The sequence below is a fragment of the Pelodiscus sinensis genome, unplaced genomic scaffold (assembly GCF_049634645.1).
Source record: "Pelodiscus sinensis isolate JC-2024 unplaced genomic scaffold, ASM4963464v1 ctg144, whole genome shotgun sequence".
Taxonomy (NCBI): Eukaryota; Metazoa; Chordata; order Testudines; family Trionychidae; genus Pelodiscus; species Pelodiscus sinensis.
Window position 1 is genome coordinate 210,588 of NW_027465974.1, and position 23,371 is coordinate 233,958.

General features: G+C 65.4%; 3 protein-coding genes across 3 annotated transcripts; 1 reads left to right on the top strand and 2 right to left on the bottom strand.

Annotated features, from left to right (window-relative positions):
- Nucleotides 1–361: 361 nt before the first annotated feature.
- LOC102462946 (glycogen [starch] synthase, muscle) lies at nt 362–15,134 on the bottom strand. Its single transcript, XM_075917536.1, has 17 exons — nt 14,985–15,134; nt 13,421–13,589; nt 12,123–12,304; nt 11,061–11,252; nt 10,428–10,613; nt 9,779–9,923; nt 9,475–9,592; nt 8,975–9,095; nt 6,811–6,917; nt 5,980–6,039; nt 5,649–5,727; nt 5,381–5,494; nt 5,183–5,309; nt 4,694–4,789; nt 3,526–3,689; nt 3,018–3,098; nt 362–2,798 (listed from the first exon to the last, which is right to left on the bottom strand). The coding sequence occupies exons 2-17, from the start codon at nt 13,536–13,538 to the stop codon at nt 2,484–2,486; spliced, it is 2,205 nt and encodes a 734-aa protein (XP_075773651.1). The 5' UTR covers nt 13,539–13,589; nt 14,985–15,134; the 3' UTR covers nt 362–2,483.
- Nucleotides 15,135–15,368: 234 nt separating this feature from the next.
- On the top strand, nt 15,369–22,557 carry LOC142825608 (ruvB-like 2). Its single transcript, XM_075917537.1, is given in 17 exon segments — nt 15,369–15,524; nt 15,644–15,692; nt 15,974–16,029; nt 16,238–16,379; nt 16,685–16,814; nt 17,091–17,157; nt 17,877–17,983; nt 18,128–18,221; nt 18,324–18,384; nt 18,387–18,446; nt 20,334–20,428; nt 20,901–21,019; nt 21,105–21,224; nt 21,824–21,927; nt 21,930–21,952; nt 22,155–22,269; nt 22,460–22,557. Coding segments are annotated over 17 exon segments (1,380 nt in total). The 5' UTR covers nt 15,369–15,512; the 3' UTR covers nt 22,486–22,557.
- A 1-nt stretch (nt 22,558) lies between these two features.
- Nucleotides 22,559–23,361, bottom strand: LOC142825603 (lutropin subunit beta-like; the record flags this gene model as incomplete). The annotated part of the gene is given in 4 exon segments (XM_075917526.1): nt 22,559–22,564; nt 22,611–22,874; nt 23,016–23,148; nt 23,150–23,361. Coding segments are annotated over 4 exon segments (615 nt in total), but the record flags the coding sequence as incomplete, so codon positions are not given.
- Between the last annotated feature and the right edge of the window lie 10 nt (nt 23,362–23,371).

Below are 23,371 nucleotides of genomic sequence, written 5' to 3' on the forward strand. Positions count from 1 at the left end.
CATCTCCCACCTTGCCTGGCCCCAACCTCAGCATGTGGCTGAGGGGGTGTGTGGCAGGTTTGAATCCCACCGCTCACCCCCCCCCCCAGCGCATGTGGGCTGGGTCCCAGTGAGGAGTCACCACATCCCTGCCCCCCCCTTGCAGGAAGGGGGGGGCCCTGTCTGCCCAACACCCCACCCTGAGGGGTCCCCTCCTTCCCCAGGGCTGTCTCTCCAGCTGGAGGATCCCCAGCCCCCCACGCTGAGGGGCCATGTCCCAGCACCAGGCAAGGGGACTCCCCTGTGCCCTACCCCCCCAGCCTCCAGCAGGGACCACACGGCACGAGCAGGCAGGGCCCCCCCCCAGATTATAGCTGCCGGCTGGAGCTTAGCTCAATGTTTATTCGGGCTGGGCCGCCCGGCTCCCTCTGGCCAGGGAGAGACAAAACTGAACCCAAGCAATGACATTTGCAACAGCCATAAATATAAAGACGAGCCGCGGGGTGGGGGGCTCATCCCACAGCACCCCCCCCAGTCACCAGTTGAGGGGGGCTCCCCTCCCAGGCACAGGGGAGGGGGCAGAGGCTAGCAGCCCGAATCGCTTGGAAACCTGATTTTCCTTGTGTTGGGGGTTGAGGGAAATTGGCAGCCTGGGGGGGGTGGGGGGAAGAGGCTGCAGCAGGGCCAGCTGTGGGGCACCGGGTGGGTTCTAGACAAGAGCTCATGCAGCCGGGCTGGGTTGTCAGCTGGTCTGGCACTAGAGGGCAGGGAACCAGACTGCAACCCCCACGCTGCATCCAGAAGCCTTCCTGCTGCCCAGACTCCATCCCGGAGCCAGCCGGGTTCTAGAGCAGTGGGGATGATCTAGAACTCCGACTCAACCCTGAGCCTTGAGAATGAGCTAACGCTGTCAGCTCAAACATGGCAAGTGACTCAAATAACCTAGAGCGTGTGCTCTAGACCCGTGTTCCAGGCAGGGGGCACTAGCAGCCACACTGACCCTCCGAGAATGATCTAGAACTGCAGCTCCATAGGCCTCGTTCCACCCTACACACCCGGCTCGGGAGCGAGCTCCAATATGATCCAGAAACCCCCTTTCGCAGCCATGCTGCTCTCAGTCGTGCTGCACCATGCATCTAGAAGGCCTGGGCTTGCCAGCCCGCACCGTTCTAGAATGATCTAGCTTGACCTGCCTTCTGGAGCTCAGGAACCAGCCCCCCTCCGTTCGTTCGCAGCACCCACTGGCACTCTCTGTTCCCGGAGATGCCATTCGAGACACCTTTTCCAGAGCACACACCACCACCTGACATCTCATGACCCTTCTGGACTGATCTAGGACACAACGTCAACCTGTACATATGGCTCCAACACACATCCCTGTATTGCACTGAGTTTTAGAGGAATCCAGAACAGTCTAGACTTCACAGCACTCCCCTGGAGGTCCCAATTCTGGACTGTCCCTCTTAAACAGCTCCAGAACCCTCCTATTTCAGCACATTGCTCTGGGACAATCCAATCAAACGCTACTCCAGAGCCTCATCTGTCACCCAAGAACCATGCCAGGGTACCCTACATTGCTGATGGACCCCCCCCCCTCTAGACATCACGGGCTGATCTAGACTGCGCGGAACGGTCAAAATGAAAGTCATTAAGACACGTTTTTTCCAGCTAACCTCCCCCTTCCTCAAAAAAGGAGGTTGACGCCGCTTTTCAACAACGGGAGGGGGTCGCTGAAAAAGCCGCTTCTTAATTACTTTCACTTTGGAAAGCTCTGCTTTCGAACGTGCGATTGGAAGAAGATCCGCAAAGTCCCGCAGAATTTGCACATCTTCTTTCGACCGTTCCCTGTAGGCTAGATACGCCCCACAGGGCCCCCATTTTCACACACAGTCTGAAACAATCCAGATCTCCCAACGTGAAAGCCCCAGGCTGCCCTGCCTGCCTGAGGGAGAGGCCTTCTTGCAGGATCCAGACCAACCCCACGACGTGGGAGTCAGGTCCTGTTCCTGAGTGGCCTTCTTTCTAGACAACAGCTGAGCACGCTCCTAGCACCCACCCTGCTAGAGGCCCCACCCAAAGGGTGGCAGCTGCAAAGACTAGAAGGATCCAGAATGCTGCAGGCAACCCGGAGGGCATTCTAGATAGTTTGGAGGAGAAGACCAGAGTGTACTCGGAGAGCAAACTCTAGAAAGCTCCCCCACTGATCTAGAACACAAACACCCCATCATTTGGGGGCTCCCGAGGGAGAGCCAGAAGCGGGTGATGGAAGGTGGGAGGGGGATACTTAGGTCCTTTTCACATGAGGGTTGCCTCTTGTTTTGGATGACCTAGAACCAATGATCTAGAACCCTGCAAAGGGCGAGATGGGTTCTAGGGGAAGCGCCGGAAGCAGGGGAGTGGAGGGGGTGTTTGTAACCGTTGTGCCTGGGAGGGGTGCCCCAGTGCTAGACCCACCTAGAACCCCTTGGTTTTACCCCCTCTTTCTAGACCAGTCTAGAATCCCACTAGTTCCTCTCCTCGATGATGGAGCTGGTGGGGCTGCTGAGGTCGCTGGGGCTGGAGGGCAGGGTGGGGGTGGAGGCATTGGACGCATTGGACGAGGTGCTGGCCTCGCTGGAGCCTTTCTTGGGTTTGCGCCACTCCGGGATGGAGCCCATGGTGGCCGGGGGCTTGATGTTCTGCCGGTCCTTCTCCGCCTCCTCCTCCTCGTCGTACCGCTCGTCGTCGTCCTCCGTCTCGCTGTGGTGGGGGCTGGAGTGGCGGGAGATGGAGGGGGAGGGCGGCACGGAGGCCGGGCGGGGGTAGCGGAATCCCTGCGCCTGCAAGGACAGACAGACGCCCGGTAGCGCCCAGACGTGGCCACGCGAGGCACAGCCTGGGGCTGGGGACCCCTCGGGGGAGGCAGGGCAAACGGGGACATGGGAGAATCAGGGACTGAGCACGTCCCTGGCATGGAGACGCCCTCTGGGGCGGGGCAGGGGCCCCGAGGGAGCGGGTACACGGGGGTGCCTTGGGGGGGAAGGGGGCCCCACACTCACCGCCGTCTGCTCCGGGGGCTCGTAGGTGAAGTTGTCGGGGAAGGCCTTGGAGAGTGCCATGTGGCGGGCGTACATGTAATACTGTGGCGAGGAAACAGGGCGGGTTATGGGGAGCCGGGCTGGGCCTCCCCCACCTCTTTCCACCCACCCCACGGCTCCCTTCTGCCCCCCCCCCCCCCCCCGACAGCAGCCGATTCTCCCCCGGGGGCTCTGTTCCCACAGAGAGATCCCTCCTACTCCAGCTCTTCCCTCATATGGCTCGGCCAGGGATCTCTCACCCTGACAGCCCCCCGGGGTCACTGGCCCTGCCTCACCATGGGGGGCCCATCCCCGAGTCCGGACCCCCACTGCCCCATAACCCCCAGCCAGGCCCACATCCCCCTGTCGCTGCGGTACCCCTCTCTTCCCTACTGACCTGGCCCCGCCTCCATCCTCCCCCAGGGTTCTCGACTTCCATGCCCCTTTACAGTGCCCCCTCCCCCGTCCCCTAGCCCTGCCCCCCGCTCACCCGGCCCAGGTACTTCCAGTCCAGCAGGTCGGAGAGGCGCTCAGTCCGGTTGCGCTGGATGATGCGCTGCCGCCGGCTCTGCTGGCAGAAGCTGTACAGGAAGGACGTCAGCTGGGTGCAGGAGTCGTCCAGCGCCCGGAACCGCCGGTCCAAGATGTAGATCCCTGTGGGGCAGAGGAGGAGGAGAAATAATGGTAACTCTACAACCAAAGAGACTATAAAACAAGTGGGAGCAACAGAAAGGTGACACTTCTCAAAAAGGAGGGATTGTAGAAAATTGATAAGGGAAGCGAAAGGACACGAAGCGAAATCTAGAGCCAGCAGAGTGAAGGATAATGAGGGTTTGCTGTGGGTTTTTTTAAAGCATTCTTAGGAAGAAAATCAGCCCTAGCAATGGACTTGGTCCATTACCAGATGCAAATGGCAGACCTGTCGATAGCAATGCAAAAAAGATCGAAGCATTGTGATGGCGAGTTGGGGGTTCCCCAGATCCTGCAGCCCCGTACAGACTCCACCAGCCAGTAGAACAGAGGGAGTTTATTGTACCTTCAGGGTACAGCACAGCACAGACGGAATCTCCTTACAGGAATTAGGGCTAGGATCCCTCAGGCCCCCTTGAGATGGGGGTGACTGGGCCCCTACAACCCCAGCCTCCTCCTCAGTCTCTCTCCTTCATGGCTCCAGCTTAGCCTGTGCTCTCCCTGCTTCCCAGGCAGCAACTGCCTCCCCCCAAGGCCCTGCCCCTCAGCCAGGTGTTGGTCTCTGCCTTCCTCCCTTTGTCTCTCTCCCTGGGAGACTTGAGCCTGGGTGTGTGTGTGTGTGGGGGGGGTTAATACACATGTGGGTGAGTCAGTGGGAATCCCATCCCAGCGCAGGGGGACCCCGGGTTACAGAGCAGACAGCCCCCCACTACGTCACAAGCATTCAGTATGGGACTGGGGAAAAAGGGAGCCCATCCAATTCAGGGTGCATATTTGCAGGCAGAATTCCTAGTGCCAGGTAGCTGACAGGGACCTGCCACGGAGTGGGGGGAGTTCAGGGGCCGGGAGATGAGGCAAAGGCCCGCCTGCCCCGGCCACGCAGGAGCAGATTACGGTGGGCTGCCCGGGGGGGAGGGGAGGACAGGCGGAGTGGCTGCCCGTGCGGCGCGGCAGGGCCCGGGGCTCACCGTAGGCGGACGGGTCGGCGATGTGCTCCTCCATGAAGCAGCCGAATCCGGAGAGGTTGGTGGAAATGCTGGGAATGCCCATCACTGTGCACTCGGCTGGGGGGGAGGGAGGGGAGAGTTAGAGAGGCGGGGAGGGGGGGGGGCAGCTGGGTACCACTCGCCCCGTCTGACCCACAACCCCACCAACAGAGCACGATGGCTCATGGATGCCCACCAGCTGGGGCATGGGGGCTGGGTATCCGGGGCCCCCCCTCGCTGGCAGGGGGCTGGGTATCCGGGGACCTCCCCGCCCCCCTCCCGCCTAGTCCCGGGATGCAGCCTCTTTGAGGCAGGGGCAAATCAGTGCAGATGAAAACCCAACCCAGACATTTTGACTCTTGCCCTTCCCCCTCCGTCCTGTAACCCAGCAGCCCTCTCCCTTGCCAGCAGCGGGTCCTGTCTGCCCGCTCCCCCCGCCCCCAGCGTGGGCCCGGGCGCCCGGCCCCTTGCCTGGCGTGTAGCCCCACGGCTCGTAGTAGGAGGGGAAAACTCCCAGGTGGCAGCCTCGGACGAACTCCTCATAGTCCAGGGGCAGCAGGGGGCTGGTGGAGGACAGGAACTCGGGGTGGAAGATGACCTGGGGCACAGAGGGGGGAGGGTTACCTCTGGCCAGGGCAGCCCCCCCGGGCGGCCCTCCCCCCCGCTCACCTTCACGCGGTCGGCGCTGCTGTTGAAGAGGCCGATGCGCCGGATGGTGTTGAGGATGGCGTCCGTGGAGTCGTCCAGCATGTTGTGGGTACAGATCGGGGGGAAGGACTGACGCTGGGACACAGACAGATGCCCGTCAGGCCAGGGGGCCGGGCTCGCAGCCCCCACCGCCCTGCTCTAACCACTAGACCGCTCTCCCCTGGCTCCTGGCCCCTCCATCCATTAGACCCCACCCCAGCCGAGCCAGGAGGACCCAGGCGTCCAGTACCTGGGTGGCAAAGATCGCTCTCTTCATCATGGTAAAATCCTCCTTGTCCAGCATCTTGTTCATGTCCGGCAGGTTCCCGCTGGTGGGGGGGGGGGGGGGAGAGGAGTATTAATGGGGGGGGGCAGAGCCCAGCACTGGCACCCCCTAACTCCCAGTCCTTGCAGCCCCCACCCAAAGGCCAGAGCCCCCTCCCCCCTCGGGCGTCTCCATGCATCCCTCTGCCCCCAGCTCCCCCCCAGGGCCACCCATCACAGTGAAGCCAAAAGACTGGCAGCCCCATCCCCCATCCCCCAGGCTGCTGACGGCGGGGGGGGGGGGGGGCACCACTCACATCAGCAGCGACTCATAGAGCTTCTTCCCAAACTTCTCCTTCACAGCGTTGGCTGTGTCCCTGCCGAGAGAGAGAGAGAGAGATGCTGGAGCCCGGACGCCTGGGCTCTGTCTCGGGGGGGGGGAAGGGGAGCCTAGTGGTTGGAGCAGAGGGGCTGGGATCCAGGATGCCTGGGTTCTGTCCCCAGCTCTGGAGGGAAGGGGGGTGGTGCCCTTATTGGATGTTTAACACACACGGGCAGAACGTCCTCTCCCCGGAGCAAGGGGACGAAAAGGGCCCCAGAGGCTCCTGCGTTTGCCTTCGGGGCAGCTGAGCCCGGTGTGCCGGGGGACCCAGCCTGCCCGGGGACGGGCTTCGGAGATTGAGAAGCCGGCACTTGGGGCCTGCGATGCCGTTTCTCTAAGCGCCCTGCTCCCCACGGCAAATAATCCGAGACGCCTGCTCCAAGGGGCCGCAGAGCTGAAGTGCCAACGGAGCTGGGACTTTGGGGCGGGCAGGACCTGCTCGGGGTGGGCGAGATGGGTTTCCGGAGCCCCTTGCCCGTGGCAGGAGGGAGCTGGGGGGTAGCCCAGGAGAAGCCGAGGGCCTAGGGAGGTTGTGTCTGTCTTTGTGGCTGGCCTGGAGCCTTAGAGCAAGGCCCCGTCCCAGGCTGGGGCTATAAGTAGCCCTGGTTCTAAGCAATTTGTCCTGACATGACTCTCTCGGCGGGCCCCTGGAACCCACGGGGCGGGGGGGGTCTAGTGGTTAGAGCAGGGGGCTGGGAGCCAGAACGCCTGGGCTCTGGGAGGGGAGTGGCACCTACTGGTCAGAGCGGGGGTGGGGCGGGCTCACCAGAGCTGCTTGCGCACGGCCTGCCCCTTGAGGGTCTCCACGTTGAAGTTGTTGGTCCGAGCCGGCATGATAAAGAAGGCCACGATGGTCACTTGGCTGCCATTCACCTGGGGGGTGCCGGAGGACGGGTGTGAATGGGGGAACAGAAAAATGGCCACACTAGGTCAGACCAAAGGTCCATCTAGCCCAGTATCCTGTCTGCCGACAGTGGCCAGCACCAGGTGCCCCAGAGGGGGTGGACCGAAGACAACGATCAAGCGACTTGTCTCCTGCCATCTCTCTCCAGCCTCTGACAAACAGAGGCCAAGGACACCATTTTATCCCCTGGCTAATGGCCTTTTATGGACCTAACCTCCATGAACTGATCTAGCTCTTTTTTTAACTCTGTTCTAGTCCTAGCCTTCACAGCCTCCTCTGGCGAGGAGTTCCGCAGGTTGACTATGCGCTGTGTGAAGAACTTTCTTTTATTAGTTTTAAACCTGCTGCCCATTCATTTCATTTGGTGTCCTCTAGGTCTTATATTATGGGAACAAGTAAATAACTTTTCTTTATTCACCCTCTCCACACCACTCATGATTTTATAGACCTCTATCCTATCCCCCCTCAGTCTCCTCTTTTCTAAACTGAAAAGTCCCAGTCGCTTTAGCGTCTCCTCATATGGGACCCGTTCCAAACCCCTGATCATTGTAGTTGCTCTTTTCTGAACCTTTTCTAAGGCCAAAATATCTTTTTTGAGGTGAGACCACCACATCTGTACACAGTATTCAAGATGCGGACATACTACAGTTTTATATAGGGGTAGGAAGATATTCTTCATCTTATTTTCTATCCCTTTTTTAATAATTCCTAGCATCCTATTTGCTTTTGGACTGCCGCTGCACACTGCGTGGACGTTTTCAGAGAACTAGCCACGATAACGCCAAGATCTCTTTCCTGATTAGTTGTAGCTAAATTAGCCCCCATCAGATTGTATGTGTAGTTGGGGTTATTTTTCCCCGATGTGCGTTACTTTACACTTATCCACATTACATTTCATTTGCCATTTTGTTGCCCAATCACTCAGTTTGGTGAGATCTCTTTGAAGTTCTTCCCAGTCTGCTTTGGTCTTGATTATCTTGATCAGTTCAGTATCATCCGCAAACTTTACCACCTCACTGCTAACCCCTTTCTCTAGATCGTTTATGAATAAGTTGAATAGGATTGGTCCTAGGACTGACCCTTGGGGGACACCACTAGTTACCCCTCTCCGTTCTGAAAATTTACCATTGATTCCTGCTCTTTGTTTCCTGTCTTTTAACTAGTTCTCAATCCATGAAAGGACCTTCCCTCTTATCCCATGAAAACCTAATTTACACAAGAGCCTTTGATGAGGGACTTTATCAAAGACTTTCTGGAAATCGAAGCACACTATATCTACTGGATCCGCCTTGTCCACGCTTGTCGACCCTTCCAAAGAGCTCTAATAGATTAGTAAGACAGGATTTCCCTTTACAGAAACCATGTTGACTTTTGCCCAACAAATTCTGTTCTTCCATGTGTCTGACAATTTTATTCTTTGCTATTGTTTCAACTCATTTGCCTGGTCCCCACGTTAGGCTTACGGGTTTGTAACTGCCGGGATCGCCTCTAGAGCCCTTTTTAAATATTGGCGTTATGGTAGCTGTCTTGCAGTCCCTGGGTAGAGGGGCCTTTTGGGCCATTCCTCAGCCCACAGCAGAGATGGGGGGGGGGGGATTTTGGAACAGCTCAAGTCCCACCCCAGAGCCCCCCGCCCCCACTGCTCTCAGCCCAGCTAGGAATCTCCCACACGGACCCTCAGAGGCCCCCGCCCTCTGCTGCCAGGGGTGCGTCGGACCCCTTGCGAATGGGACACCAAGCCGAGGAGTCCGAGGCCTGTGCCCCGCTCACGCCCCCGTCTCCTTCCTGTACCAGCGACCCACCACTCTGCCCCGAGGGGGCTCCCACCGCGCCCTGACCCGGCCAGCCCCCCACGCACTCCCAGCCTGGCGCCGGCCGCAGGCTACGGGCACAGAACCAGGCCCAGGGCACCTCCCCAGGAAGGGCGTGCCAGCCCGCCGGGCCCCTCCCCAGGGCGCGGGGGGGGGACAAGGCACCTGCAGCACAGACGCCTCCCCACCCCCACCGGGCAGGGAGCCCCCAGTACCCGGAGCAGGTAATTGAGCCGGGCCAGCGCCTCCAGGAAGATGTCGGCTCCCTTGTTGGAGAACTCGTAACGACCGGCGATGAAGAAGAACAGGGTCTTGTCCAGGTTGAAGTCCAGATTCCTGGGGGAGAGAAAGCGCTGAATGCCCAGCCCCCCAGCCTGCAATCGGGGTCCCCCCGAGTCCCAGCCCCTGCAGCCTGCCCGGAGGGAGCCCCCATGCGCCCATTGCCAGGCGAGGGGTCCCCAGATCCCCGCACCCCACCCCAGACCCAGCTGCACCCCCAGCCAGGAGGAGTCCAATGGCCTAGCGCTGGGGTGAAGGGGGACGTCTGAGCGCAGCCCCCCAAGGAACAGGGAAGAGCCAGCGTCTGCAATATCACAGCCGGCCAGCAGGGGGCGCTGACGGGCAACCCAGCAGAAAGGAGCCGGGCCCAGGGCTGGGGGCAGGGGCTAGGCACCGGGACTCCTGGGTTCTCTCCCCTGGGCCGTCGGGGACTCACCCATAGAAGTGTCCCCGGACGAACTCCTGGATCCGGGCCTTGCTCTGCGCGTGGAGGTTCTGGAACTCGTGCATGGCCGAGAATTTCTTGACATTCAGGCCATTGGGGGTCACTAGGTCTGGGGGGGAGGGGCAGGGAAAGGGGGGGGACCAGGGAGGAGCAGCCGTTAGTGGGAAACAGCTGAGCCTGGGACCTCCCGTCCCCACCGTTCTATGCCGCTGCGCCTGTGCTCCACCCCAGAGGGGCTGCATCTCGGTGCCAGGCGAGGGGTCCCCCTGCACCCGCCCCCCCCCCACCTCCTCACCGGGCTTTCTCTTGAGCAGGTGCTCAGCTTCCACGGCTGTGATCTGGGACACAGTGGTGAAGACGTGGGTGCAGTGCACGGCGGCACGCTCCATGCAATAGCGGTGGTAAATCTGCCGGTCCCCCGCCTCCTTGTCCACGTTAAACTGGGGCAGGAGGGCAAGAGACAGGCGAGCGGTAACGCCTAGCGGTTGGAGCGGAGGGGGGGAGGCAGGTAGGACTTCGGGGTTCTCTCCCAGCTCTACGCAGGGAGTGGAGTCTAGTGGTTAGAGCCAGGAGGAGGGCGGGGAGCTAGGACTCCTGGGTTCTCCCCTGGCTCTGTGCAGGGAGTGGGGTCTAGTGGTTAGAGCCAGGAGGAGGCCAGGGGGCCAGGAGTCCTGGGTTCTCCCCCGGCTCTGTGCAGGGAGTGGGGTCTAGTGGTTAGAGCCAGGAGGAGGGCGGGGAGCCAGGACTCCTGGGTTCTCCCCGGGCTCTGTGCAGGGAGTGGGGTCTAGTGGTTAGAGCCAGGAGGAGGCCGGGGGGCCAGGACTCCTGGGTTCTCCCCGGGCTGTGCGCAGGGAGTGGGGTCTAGTGGTTAGAGCCGGGAGGAGGTTGGGGAGCCAAGTTTCCAGGGCTCTCCCGGCTCTGGCAGGGGCCGTGCCCTCACTCACGTTGTGCAGGTTGTTGTAGAAGTCGACGCTGCCCGCGCACAGGTAGCGCCCCAGCAGGGTGGCGTGGGTGGTGAAGATGGTGGCCACGGGCAGCTTGCGGGTGCGGCAGAGGACGAGCCCGACACCGGACAGCCACTCGTGGAAATGGCCGATGACGAACGGCTTCTCATCGCACTGCGCCACGAACTGGGGGGTGGGCAGAGAGCGAGTGAGCGCCCGTCCGGACGCCGGGGTTCTCTCCCTGGCTCTGGGACGGGAGTAGGGGCTAGTGGTTAGAGCGGGCAGCCAAGACGCCTAGATACTCTCCCTGGCTCTGGGAGGGCAGTAGAGGCTAGTGGTTAGAGCGGGGGGGGGGGCGTCTGGGAGCCACAACGCCTGGGTTTTCTCCCTGGCTCTGGGAGGGCAGTGGGAGCTAGTGGTTACGCAGGGGGGGCGGGGCTTGGAGCTAGGATGCCTGGGCTTTCTCCCCAGCTCTGGGGGAGCAGTGGTGACTAGTGGCTACAGCGGGGGGCTGGGAGCCAGGACGCCTGGGTTCTGTGACTGGTCATCAAGCATCGAGGGCAGGGCTGGGCCGGGCTCAGGGGCACTGGGTCAGTCGGGGACTCAGGGTAACCCCCCCCCCCCCCCACGCACCTCGCCCAGGAACCAGGCGGTGAGGAAGCCGAAGAGCACGGCGTCGTTGGCCTCCCGGTCGTACCAGGGCACCCCGATGGTGCAGCTGTCCCACAGCTCCGTCTTCCAGCGGTCCAGGCTCCACGCCGTGGCCCCCACGTCCAGCAGCACCACGTAGGGGCCCCCCTCGATGAGCCAGCGCCCGAAGTACACCTGGGAGGGCCGGGGTGAGACGGAGCTCCCGGCCCCCCCCCCGGGACCCCGACCCCAAGACCCCAAACCCGCTTCCCCAGGGGCCCCCGGACATGCACCAAGCCCCTGCCCCGCACACTCCCAGCTGGGACCCCATCTGTCCCCTTGGGGAAGTCCCCCCAAGAACAGCGTTGGGGCCTGGATGCTGTTAGCCCATTCCTGCCCCCTCACGTAGCCCTCCCCCCATCCGCTCCAGCCCCAGCGCCCCCCCCCCCCCCCGCCAGGTTAGAGGGAACTTCAGGGCAGATATTTTGAGCACCAGAGAAAAACAACACGTGGGGGGGGGGGTGACCTTTGCTGGGGAGCAACGTGAGCCTGGCTGCTAAAGATAGCCCCCTCGGGGCACCGGGCCAAGGGGAGGGGGCTTGGCATCCCCATGGTGCCTGCTGGGGAGGGAGGGGGGGGGAGAAACGAGCTGCCCCCAAAACACCGGGGACTGTTCTAATAGGGGACAGGATTTCTGGGTGCACAGCGGGATCAGGGCTCCAGGAGCGGGGCCTAGTGGTTAGAGCAAGAGGCTGGGAGCCAGGGCACCGGGGTTCACTCCCCGGCTCAGGAGGGCGGGTGGAAGAATCATTCAGATCAAGAAGAGGGGGACCCGGATGCAGAGGAGGGTGGGGGCTCCCCTTGGATCAGGAGGAGCAACAGGGTCACTTCAGGCCCCTCCCCCTCAGGGCAAGGAGGCCCCTCCCCCGGTTGGTGCGCTGAGCGTGCAAGGCCTCCCCTTGCACGGACGGGCTGGCGCCCCGCACTCGTGGGCCCCGTCCCTCCCCTCGCAGGGGCTGGCATCCTGGGACCCCCTCCGTGCCCCCTCCCCCCTGCAGCTCGCACCTTGCAGCCCTTGGCGTTCATGGAGTCGATGGTGCGCCGCACGGCGGGGTGGGGGGGCTCGATGAGCTCCACCTGGGTGCGCACGTTCTGCTCCAGGTAGGGCCCCATCAGGAAGTAATTCTCCCCCCACTCGTCCGCCGTGATCTTGGCCTTGGTCTGCAGCACCGTGTAGATACCCCCCACTGCGGGGGGGAGGGGTTAGACACAGCCTCTGGCACCCCCATGGACCCTCGCCTCTTTGCCTGACCCCCCCCCGACCTCCACCCCACTGCCCAGGGGGTGGGGACCCCCTCGATACAGACCCCGCCCCCTCGAGGCACCGGCCTAGGCAGACCACAGCCCCAGTGCATCGTGGGGCCCCCAGCTGCAGGGCCCCTCCCTGACTCCCTTGCCCCACACCCCAGCAGGGCTTTCAGCCTCCCCAGGTCCCAAAACCGGCAACCCCTCTCCCCCCCGCCACTGTCAAACCTTCCCGGTCTGTACCCCTAGCCCGGCTCCCCCTCGCTCCTAGCCTGCCCCTACCCCCCACTGCACAATGCCCCCCCAGCTCAGACCGGCTCCACTCAGCCCCCCAACGTCAGGACTTGGGCCTCTGTGTAGGGTGGGGGCTGAGGATACGGGGGCCCCTCGCCCGGGAGGCCCCGTAGAGCAGGCCCAAAAGAGTTTAGGACAGGACACCCCACAGATACCGCCCCCTGGCGCTGCACGGGGGCCAGCAATATACTGCCTTCTGTTGATCCCCTGGCCCGCCCCCCCAGACCAGCACCCCTCGTGCCCCACTGAAGGAGGGGGCCTAGGAAGGGGGCAGTCTGTCAGGACATAGCACCTCCCACTGATCCCTACCCCATCCCTTCAGCCCGGCATCCCCCAACTAGCAGTGATGGCCCTAAGGCCCCAGTGCCAGCCCCAGTGCCAGCAGGGGGGCCGAGCTGGGACGGGCCCATCTCTGCCCCGTGCCCACAGCAGGGGCACTGAGTCAGACCCCCGTTGCCCTGCCCCCTGCTCGTCCCCCAGGCTTAATGCTCCTGCCCCCACCCCATAGGCCACTACGCTCTGCCCCCAGCAGCTCACAACCCGACCTCCCAGGCTCCCAGCCTGACTGCCGCTGGGCCCCACCCCCCCTACTGGAGCTAGGGCAGAACCCAGGAGTCCTGGCTCCCAGCCCCGCCCGCCTCTAACCACTAGCCCTTACTCCCTTCCCAGAGCCAGGGCAGAACCCAGGAGTCCTGGCTCCCAGCCCCGCCCGCCAGAGCCAGGGCTGATGTTGACCCCGGAGAGAATTCAGGCATCTAGCTCACCCTTGTTGGCCACCTCCCAGGCCACCTCGAAGAGGATGGCGTTCTCCAGGTCAATCTCATCCTCCCAGTCCTCCAGCCCCGTCAGGGAGGTGACGGAGAGGCTGCGAGCCAGGGGCATGGCGGCTGAGGCTGGAGGGCAGCGCTGCAGGAGCCAGGTCCGGGTGCTGGGCTGGGGGGACAGACAGGGGGTCACAGCCTTGCTACTCTGCAGCACAGGCTCACAGGAGGGGGGTCCAGGCCTGGGACACCCCCACCTACCAGACCCACAGGAAAGAGGGGGCAGAGCCGTGGCTGGTTGGGGGCTGGGAGACGGCAGTAAGGAGCCCATAAGGGGGCTGGAATAGGGGAGGTAAAAGGGGAAGGGGGCTGGACGGCCCATGGAGGATTGGAGGGAGAAGGGGGCTGGGAGGGACATGGGGAGTTGGATGCAGAAGAAGGGACTGGGAGACATGCAATGTAGGGGGCTGGGAGGAACATCCGGGCCTGGGGAAGATATGGGGCAGGACATGGGGTGGGGGGAGGGGCTGGCAGGGACATGGGGGCACGGTGCAGGTAAGGGGACTGGGGAGTGCATGGGGGGCTGGATTCAAGTGAGGGGACTCAAGAGCACATGAGGGGCTGGATGCAGGTAAGGGGGGTGGGGGGACATGGGGGGCTGGATGCAGGGGAGGGAACCGGGGAGAGATGGGGCGGTTGGATGCAGGGGAGGGAGGGCTGGGGGGATATGGGGGCCGGATGCAGGGGAGGGGGAGGGGGAGTCTGGAGGGAGATGAGGGATTGGATGCAGGGGAGGGCCTAGGGGAATTAGATGCAGGGGAGGGGGGCTGGAGGGAGATGGGGGGCTGGATGCAGGGGAGGAGGGTCGAGGGAGATGAGGGGCTGGGGGGAGATGGGGGCTGGATGCAGGGGGGGCTGGAGGGAGATGGGAGGCTGGATGTAGGGGGGGCTGGAGGGAGACGGGGGCTGGATGCAGGGGGGCTGGATGAGATGGGGGCTGGATGAGATGGGGGGCTGGATGCAGGGGGGCTGGAGGGAGATGGGGGGCTGGATGAGATGGGGGCTGGATGCAGGGGGGGCTGGATGCAGGGGGGGCTGGAGGGAGATGGGGGGCTGGAGGGAGATGGGGGCTGGATGCAGGGGGGCTGGAGGGAGATGGGGGCTGGATGCAGGGGGGCTGGAGGGAGATGGGGGCTGGATGCAGGGGGGCTGGAGGGAGATGGGGGCTGGATGCAGGGGGGCTGGAGAGAGATGGGGGCTGGATGCAGGGGGGGCTGGAGGGAGATGGGGGCTGGATGCAGGGGGGCTGGAGGGAGATGGGGGGCTGGATGCAGGGGGGCTGGAGGGAGATGGGGGGCTGGATGCAGGGGGGCTGGAGGGAGATGGGGGCTGGATGCAGGGGGGCTGGAGAGAGATGGGGGCTGGATGCAGGAGAGGGGGTCTGGGGGAGATGGGGGCTGGATGAAGGGGGGCTGGATGCAGGGGGGGCTGGATGCAGGGGGGGGGCCTGGGTGGAGAAGGGGCGGGGGGAACATGCGGGGCTCACGGAGTCCCCCCCCCAACTCACCTCCCCCCAGCGCCTCCAGCCACTTCGCAGCGCTGCTCTCAGACTGACCCCGCCCCTCCCCCGCCGGGCTCTGCTGCACCGGAGCCCCGCCCACCAGGGGCGTGGCCTGCGCGCCGCCCCGCCCCATGCGCGCCGCCTGATTCTGAGTGGAGCCCGCAGGCGCCCGAGGGCTCTGATTGGCTAACGTGGCCGGTGCCCGGCGGGGGAGGGACACGTGGGGGAGGGGACGGTACGTGCTTCAAGGTCTTAAAGGGGAAGTGTCACCAATTCCTAGGGAGGGGCGCGGGGCGGGAGGAAGTGGCGGGCGGGGCGGGGCGGGGCGGGGCGGAGTGAGGAAGGGGCCGCCAGGCAGGGCAGGGAGAGGGGCGGGGCCAGAGTCGGGGGGCGGGGCCAGGGAGGGGGCGGGGCTGGAGGACCGCGGGCCATCGAGCGGCGGCGGGAGCGGCTCCCTCCGCTCGGCGCGTGGCGGCGACGGGCCACTTCCGGTTTCCGGTCCGCGCCGGCGGCTCGCTGCGGTCTCCGAGCAACATGGCAACGGCGGTGAGCGCGGCCGCCCCGCCCCCCCGGACCCCCCCGGACCCCCCCCCCCGCGCGCTCCCCCCCTGCCCCCCCCCGGCTCCCCCCCCGCCCCCCCCTGACCGGTCTCTGTCTCTCCGCAGAGCACGAAGGTGCCCGAGGTTCGCGACGTGACGCGCATCGAGCGCATCGGTGAGTCCCCCCCGGGCCGGGCTCGGTCTCCATGGCAACGGGGCGCCCCTCGCGCGGGGCGAGGAGCGGGGCAGCAGCGGGGGGGCGGGGCGAGGGGCGCGGGGGGCGGGGCAGCAGCGGGGGGGCGGGGCGAGGGGCGCGGGGGGCGGGGCAGCAGCGGGGGGGCGGGGCGAGGGGCGCGCGGGGCGGGGCAGCAGCGGGGGGGCGGGGCGAGGGGCGGCAGCGGGGGGGCGGGGCGAGGGGCGGGGCAGCAGCTGACGGCGCCTCCCCTCTGTCCCCAGGCGCCCACTCCCACATCCGCGGGCTGGGCCTGGACGATGCGCTGGAGCCCAGACAGGTACCGGGGGAGGGGGGCTGAGTGGGGGTTGGGGGGCTGAGTGGGGGTGGAGCTGGGCAGGTCTGGCAGGAAGGGGGGGTCCCCTATGGGGGGAGGCTGCACGTGACTGGGGTAGAAGGGCGGGTCTGTGGGTGTGGGGCGGGGGGGCGGTGGAGGGGAGCTGGCCGGCCCCCCCCCCCTTGCCAGCACCCACCCTGTCTCTCCCCAGGTCTCGCAGGGCATGGTGGGCCAGCTGGCTGCCCGGCGCGCCGCGGGCGTCATCCTGGAGATGATCAAGGAAGGGAAGATCGCCGGCCGGGCCGTCCTCATCGCTGGCCAACCGGGCACCGGCAAGACGGCCATCGCCATGGGTACCGCGCTCAGGGCACTGGAGTCCCTCCTTGCCGGCTCCCCCCCCATCCAGGAATCCCCATCACACGCACCCACCCCTTCCTTAGAGTCCCTGCCCCATCCGAGGAATGCTCTCTCGGGGTGTCTGCCCCGCACCCAGGGAATCCGCCCCCTCTCCCTGCCTGGGAATCCCTCCCGCCCTGGCACTCTGCTGTAGATGGCTGGACCCTTCGAGGGAGTTGCCCTGCCCTGAGTGGTGGCTCAGGAGCAGGGATCCTCGGCTTGCCTCTCCCCCCGTGTAACTAGGTCCCCCCCTGCCCCCCAGGCATGGCGCAGGCACTGGGGCTGGACACGCCCTTCACGGCCATCGCGGGCAGCGAGATCTTCTCCCTGGAGATGAGCAAGACTGAGGCGCTGACCCAGGCCTTTCGGCGCTCCATCGGCGTGCGCATCAAGTGAGGGGCGGGCCTGGACCCCAGGGTTCTGGCTCAGCACTGGTGGGGGAGGCTGGGGGGTAACAGCAGGGGCTTGGGAGCCTGGGCTGTGGGGTTCTCGTGCTGGCTCTGGGAGGGGGGTGGGTAGAGCAGCAGGGCTGGGAGCCAGGCAGGTGCCATAGTGGGCACAGAGCTGCCTGCCCATGGGGGGCGATTGGGGAAGCTGTTCCTGTGTCCCAGGGAGCCACTGGCAAGATGTGGGGAGAGGACTGAGCTTGGCCCTCTCCTTCGCCACAGGGAGGAGACCGAGATCATTGAGGGGGAGGTGGTGGAGATCCAGATCGACCGCCCAGCCACCGGCACCGTGAGTAGGGCGGGGGCAGGGTGGTGGGGCTGGCTGGCTGGGGACAAGACAACTGGCTTGGCTGGCACTGCCATGCTCCTGCCCCCATCTTGTGCCCCTCAGAACAGGTCCCCTCCCATTCCCTGCCCCCCCCCGAACACGCCCCTCCCACTCACCGGTCCCTCACTTGTGATGTCCACGTGCAGAGTGAATGTTACGTGTGCGAGCAGGTGGCGACTGGCCCATCCCCTCCATAATGGCGCACGTCACGTTCATTCTGGGCGTGGACGGTCTGGCCGGGCTGGGGCCAAAGGGTTCGGCGGGTGGGAGCAGGCTCTGGCTGGGGGTGTGGGATCCGTGGTGGGGCTGGGGCTGAGGGGTTTTGGGTACAGGCTCTGCCAGGCCTTTCTCACTGCCGCAGCTCCGGGCCAGGTGCGGGGCGTGTGTCTGCCCACCGTGGCAGCTCTAAGGCCCTGAGCCCCTGCACCGGGGGGTTAGAAGGCTGCCCCGTGGCCACACAGCTTAGGGTGAACTTAGCCCCCATTCCCTGCCTCCCCTCTGCAGGAACTGGCCTCTTCCCCCCCCCCCCCCTCCCCCCAGAATGGGAACCTCCCATTCTCTACTCCAGCCCCCAGCAAGCCTGCCCATGGCCGGTGGGCCAGTGCCCATCCCCCCACTTGCTCTCTGCCAGGGACAGTGGGGAAGGGGGGTCTGACCACACACCCTACCCCCGTACGCAGGGCGCCAAGGTGGGGAAGCTGACGCTGAAGACCACGGAGATGGAAACGATCTACGACCTGGGCAGCAAGATGATCGAGTCGCTGACCAAGGAGAAAGTGCAGGCGGGGTGAGTGGGGGGCTGACGGGTAGGGAGGGGGCCCTGTGGGAGTTGTGGCTCCACTGGAGGCGTCCATACAATGGCCCAGTGTTCTCACCGGCCTGGGCTGTGACCACCCCTCCCCCCCAAAGCTGACCACACCTCTCCCTGCAGGGACGTCATCACCATTGACAAAGCCACCGGCAAGATCAGCAAGCTGGGGCGCTCCTTCACCCGGGCGCGCGACTATGACGCTATGGGCGCCCAGGTACGTGCTGGGCTCTGAGCCCCCCACCCATTGGGAAATGCAGGGGGGGGAGGGGCAGTGGGAGACTGAGGGGGATGGGATCTGAGTTGTCCCTTCCCCCAGACCAAGTTTGTGCAGTGTCCGGATGGGGAGCTGCAGAAGCGCAAGGAGGTCGTCCACACCGTGTCCTGCACGAGATCGACGTCATCAACAGCCGCACCCAGGGCTTCCTGGCCCTCTTCTCAGGTACCCCCCTGCGGGGCCCCCACTGCCCCCCAACTGCCCCACCCAGGGCTTCCTGGCCCTCTTCTCAGGTACCCCCCTGCGGGGCCTCCACTGCCCCCCAACTGCCCCACCCAGGGCTTCCTGGCCCTCTTCTCAGGTACCCCCCTGCGGGGCCCCCACTGCCCCCCAACTGCCCCACCCAGGGCTTCCTGGCCCTCTTCTCAGGTACCCCCCTGCGGGGCCCCCACTGCCCCACCCAGGGCTTCCTGGCCTCTTCTCGGGTACCCCCATCACACCCTCATCCCCGTGTGCCGGCCCCTCCCCTCTCCCCCGGTCACAGACTCACAGGACTCCTGTGCTCCGTGGGGTCCCTGGGGGAACCCCCTTGAGGGCCACTTCCTGGGACTGCCCCTCCCAGAGCCCCCAGCCTGTCTGTGCTGTGGAGCCCTGTTCTCCAGCTCAAACCAGGCAGATCTATTGAACTTTGAACCCAGCACAGGAACCTGCAGGCCTGGCCCCCCTCGGCCAGCGTGTCCTTCGCCAGCGGCCCCACCCTGGCCTTCGTCTGTCCCCAGGGCCCCTCTCCCCTCCCCCGGCCCAAGCTGGGCCCAACTGGGCAGGGCATCCCACTGGCCAGACCCGGCTGTGCCGCCCGAGCTGGATCTGCTGGGCTCCAATTCTGTGCTGTGCCCTGTACCAGCAGCCCTCCCCCCGATACACCGGGGGCACTGAGCGCTCCCCGAATCCCCTGGTTCGTCACCCCTCTCCCAGGGTGCAGCTCCTCCTAGTACACCTCTCGCCCCCCCCCCCCCCCCACACACACACACACACCGTTCTAAGCCCCTGCAGGCCCCTCAGGGACCCCTGGGCTCCAGCCCGAGTGACTCAGTCAGCATCAGGCAGGAGAGTTCGTGAGCATCTGGCCCCAACACAGGAACCTGCCTTGAGCCTGGGCCCCTCTCCACTCCGCCCCCTCCGTCCTGTATCCCCGTGTCCCCCCACTGGCCAGACCCGCTATGCCGCATGATCTGTGTCTCCTACGCCCCCCGTGTCACAGAGGAGTGGGGGAGTCCTGGGCCCTGCGCGCCCCCCCCCACCTGCAGCCGTCAGGGAGAGCGGGAGGGTCTGAGGCGACAGGGACCTGGCGCAGCACAGACCGGTCAGCGCAGGGACCAAGCGCAGTCAGGGCAGCCCAGTTTGGGGAGAGGGGCCCAGAGCCAGGCCCTGCCTCCCCAGCCTGCCCCCCTCCCAGCTCCCAGCCTTCCTCTTCCCCCCAGATCTTTGTCCTGCTTCCTGGGCAAAGGGTGTCACCTGGCCGTCCCCCTCCTGGGCTTGGGGCAGGAAGGGTGTCAGCCGGTGTGTACTGGAGAGGAGTTGCACCCGAAATTCCCATCCCCATTCAAGCACGGGTGCAGGGCCCAGGGAAACTGAGGCGCACCCACGGGGTTACTGTGGGACAACAGAACTCGCATGTAGCGTACCAAGGAGACTAGAATCTCCCATTCATCTCTCTCTCTCTCACGCACACCCACACCCCTCCACTCCCGGCCGGACACGCACACCTGCAAGGCGGGGCTCACCCCTGGTCCTGTGCAACAACCAACTCTCACTCCCCCGCCCCCCGGTCACACACTCAGCACATGGGGAAACTGAGGTGCAGACACACTATCCGGGTAAAACACAGCACCCCCCCTCCCACTTCCTCACAGTCCCATTGACACCCACTTCCAGGGCTCCCTGCCCTTTTCCTGGCCCCCGCGGGCGCAGACTCTCCCCCCCCCCCCCCCATCCAGTGCCTGAGCCCCCAGAAGCTGGGTCTCTGTGTCCGGAGCATTTGGAGCATGTGTGCTGGGGTGTCGGGGTCGAGCGGGGCCCTGCCGGGGCCTCAGCTCCTGTCTGTGCCCCCAGGCGACACCGGGGAGATCAAGGCGGAGGTGCGGGAGCAGATCAACGCCAAGGTGGCTGAGTGGCGTGAGGAGGGCAAGGCCGAGGTCATCCCAGGGGTGAGTGGGGGTGATCCACCCGGGGGGTTAGCAGGGGGAGGTGCTGGCTGGGGACCCCCGGGGGGAGCTGAGGGCTAGTTGGCTGATTCCTCGGGGGGCACTGGTTGGATGATCCTGCGAGAGGGGCAGTGGGGGCTGACTGGGTGATCCTGCAGGGAAGGACTTGGGGGCTAGTTGGGTGATCCCAGGAGGGGTCCAGGGGGTGTCACTGGCTGAGTGATCCCGTGAGGAGGCAAGTGCAGGGGCAAAGCGAAAGGGCTGACGCTAGTGCGGCAACCAGCCGAGAGAGAGTCCAGCTTGGCAGCCCGTGTGTCTCCCGGGGGTGCACATCCACACGACTCAGTGCACAGAACAGTATTTAATCCGCACAGGGTGCAAGAAATGAGCAGGAGCGTTGGGAGGGGAGATCGCTGGGGGGGTCTGGTGGGGTGACGCTGGGGAGGGCGGCGGGGTGACCCAGCCGTACCACTAGGTGCTGTTCATCGACGAGGTTCACATGCTGGACATCGAGTGCTTCTCCTTCCTGAACCGGGCGCTGGAGAGCGACATGGCGCCCGTGCTCATCATGGCCACCAACCGCGGCATCACCAGGTGGGCACCAGGGCAGGGGCAGGCCGGGTGGGGGCTGTTGGGGAGGGCTAGAGCCCCCCCCATTCCTGAGACCTCGCTCCCCCAGGATTCGCGGCACCAGCTACCAGAGCCCCCACGGGATCCCCATCGACCTGCTGGACCGGCTGCTGATCATCTCCACCTCGCCCTACAGCGACAAGGAGACCAAGCAGATCCTCAAGATACGGTGAGGGGGGGCGCGAGTGCCCCTGCCCGGCACCCTGCGCTGCCTCGGAGCCGCAGGTCCCCCTCCCTCCCCCCGGGGTCGCATTCTCCTGGGGGGAGCCCCTTGGCTTTTGACCCTCAGAGCCTGCATCGAGTGCCCTGGGGAAGCTGGACACCCGCAGGGAGAGCCCCCCAGCTCCTGGCTCTGACTTGGCCAGAGGGACGAGCCAGGGGTGTTACTGGGGGTCCAGGCCCAGCGTGGGGAGCCCTGGGTTAGCGCCGAGAACAGAAAATTCCAGCCTAGTCTGAGCCAAGGGCAGAGCTCCTGGACGCCGGCTCCCCCCGGCAGCCCCAGCACAGAACAGCTCCCGGCCCCTCCCAGCCAGCTCCCTGCCCAGGGCGCCCGTGGGGGTTAGCTGCTGGGTGCCAAAGGGCCATTGTCATGTGGGCCCCTCCTTGGACGTGGGGGGCTGGGCCCAGCCAGCTGTGGTGGGACATACCTGGGCTTGTGCAGCCAGCAACCCCTCCCCCGACCACACCCCTGGGTGCCCCCAGCCAAGGCCGCCTTCCGGTGCTGCGAGCTGCCCCCCCAGCAGTGCCCTGGCCCTGTCTCCGCCCCAGGTGCGAGGAGGAGGACGTGGAGATGAACGAAGACGCCTACACGGTGCTGACGCGCATCGGGTTGGAGACCTCCCTGCGCTACGCCATCCAGCTCATCACCGCCGCCAGCTGGTGTGCCGCAAGAGAAAGGTGCGGCCGGGCGGGGCAGCTCGCACGCCTGGGTTCTCGCCCGGGGGTCCGGACACCTGGGTTCGCTCCAGGCTCTGGTGTGGGGGGGGTTGGGTAAGCTGGGCTCCACGCCTGGGGTTCTCTCCTGGCTCTGGAGGGGGTGGGGGGCAGGTCCTGGGGGCCCTAGGGCCAGGCTCTGAGCCAGGCTGCCCTCTGCCCCCAGGGCACAGAGGTGCAGGTGGAGGACGTGAAGCGGGTGTACTCGCTGTTCCTGGACGAGTCGCGCTCCACGCAGTACATGAAGGAGTACCAGGACGCCTTCCTCTTCAACGAGCTGAGTGAGTGGGGGGGGCACCCAGGGGCCCCTCTGCCCCCAGTGCCCAGGTGTGGGGCTCCCCCGGCTCAAGGGGGCAGGCAGCGGGGTCCTCTCCATCTGCCGCTCGGGGCTCTCACTGGGCATCTTCCCCCAAAGCCCAGCCCCACACTGACTCCCTCCCCCACGGTTCTAACCTTCCCTGTTTCTTGCAGAGGGAGACACCATGGACACGTCGTGACACCCCCTCCCCCCCCACCTGCTGACCTGCGTCTTTGGTTTCTGGTTTTGTAAAATAAACGTTTTGGACAAATCTACGGCTGGTCTGAGGGCCCCCCCCCCGCCCCGCACAGACCCAGGCGGAGCCGGCGGGCGGCACACAGTGTTTATTGCCTGGCCCCTAGGCGAAGCCGCCCGGGCGCTGCAGAAGTCGGGCCCGATGCTCTGCACGGTGCAGTCGCTGGAGGCCATGGGGCAGAGGCTGCAGTGGCAGCTGAGCGCCACGGGGAAGGTGAAGGTCGGGTCCACGCCGGGCGGGCAACCGGGCAGCGCCAGCGTCTCGTAGCGCACGGCCCGGTAGCTGCAGACGTGCTGGGAGACGGGCGAGAGCGCGCTCTTGTACACCGGCTCCTGGGGGGAGAGAGGTAGGGCAGGGGGGCGGGTAGCAGCCAGCCCCCTGCGCCCGGCCCGGCCAGCCCCCCGCGCCCGGCCCGGCCAGCCCCCCCCGCCCGGCCCGGCCAGCCCCCCGCGCCCGGCCCGCCCGGCCCTCACCTTGGTCTGGCAGTACCCGCTGCAGATGGCCGTGGCGAAGGTCACGCAGACGGGGCAGTCGTCCTTCTCGGCCGCGATGGTGGCGTTGACGGGGCGGCAGAAGCGGCGCCCGCGGGGGGCTCCCAGGGCCCCCCCCGGCCAGCAGCAGCAGCAGCAGCGTCCGAGCCTGCAGCCCGCGCTGGGGACAGTACGCAGCCGGGCAGAGCGGGCCGGGGCTGAGCCCTTCCCCTGCAGGGGACGGCGTCCCCCCAGGCAGGGGCCTCTGCCCTGCTCCAGTCCCCCCCCTCGAGCTCTCACCTGTGGGGGGTCCATGATGGCGGCGGTGTGGTGGGGAGTCAGCACCAGCCCTTCCTGCT

Coding starts and splice junctions, on each gene's coding strand:
- LOC102462946 (XM_075917536.1), bottom strand. CDS start 13,538: ATGCCCCTGGCTCGCAGCCTCTCCGTCACCTCCCTGACGGGGCTGGAG. Junction 5,495..5,648: donor GAGCGATCTTTGCCACCCAG/GTACTGGACGCC, acceptor TCTGTGTCCCAG/CGTCAGTCCTTCCCCCCGAT. Junction 5,310..5,380: donor GCAGCGCCGACCGCGTGAAG/GTGAGCGGGGGG, acceptor TCTGTGCCCCAG/GTCATCTTCCACCCCGAGTT.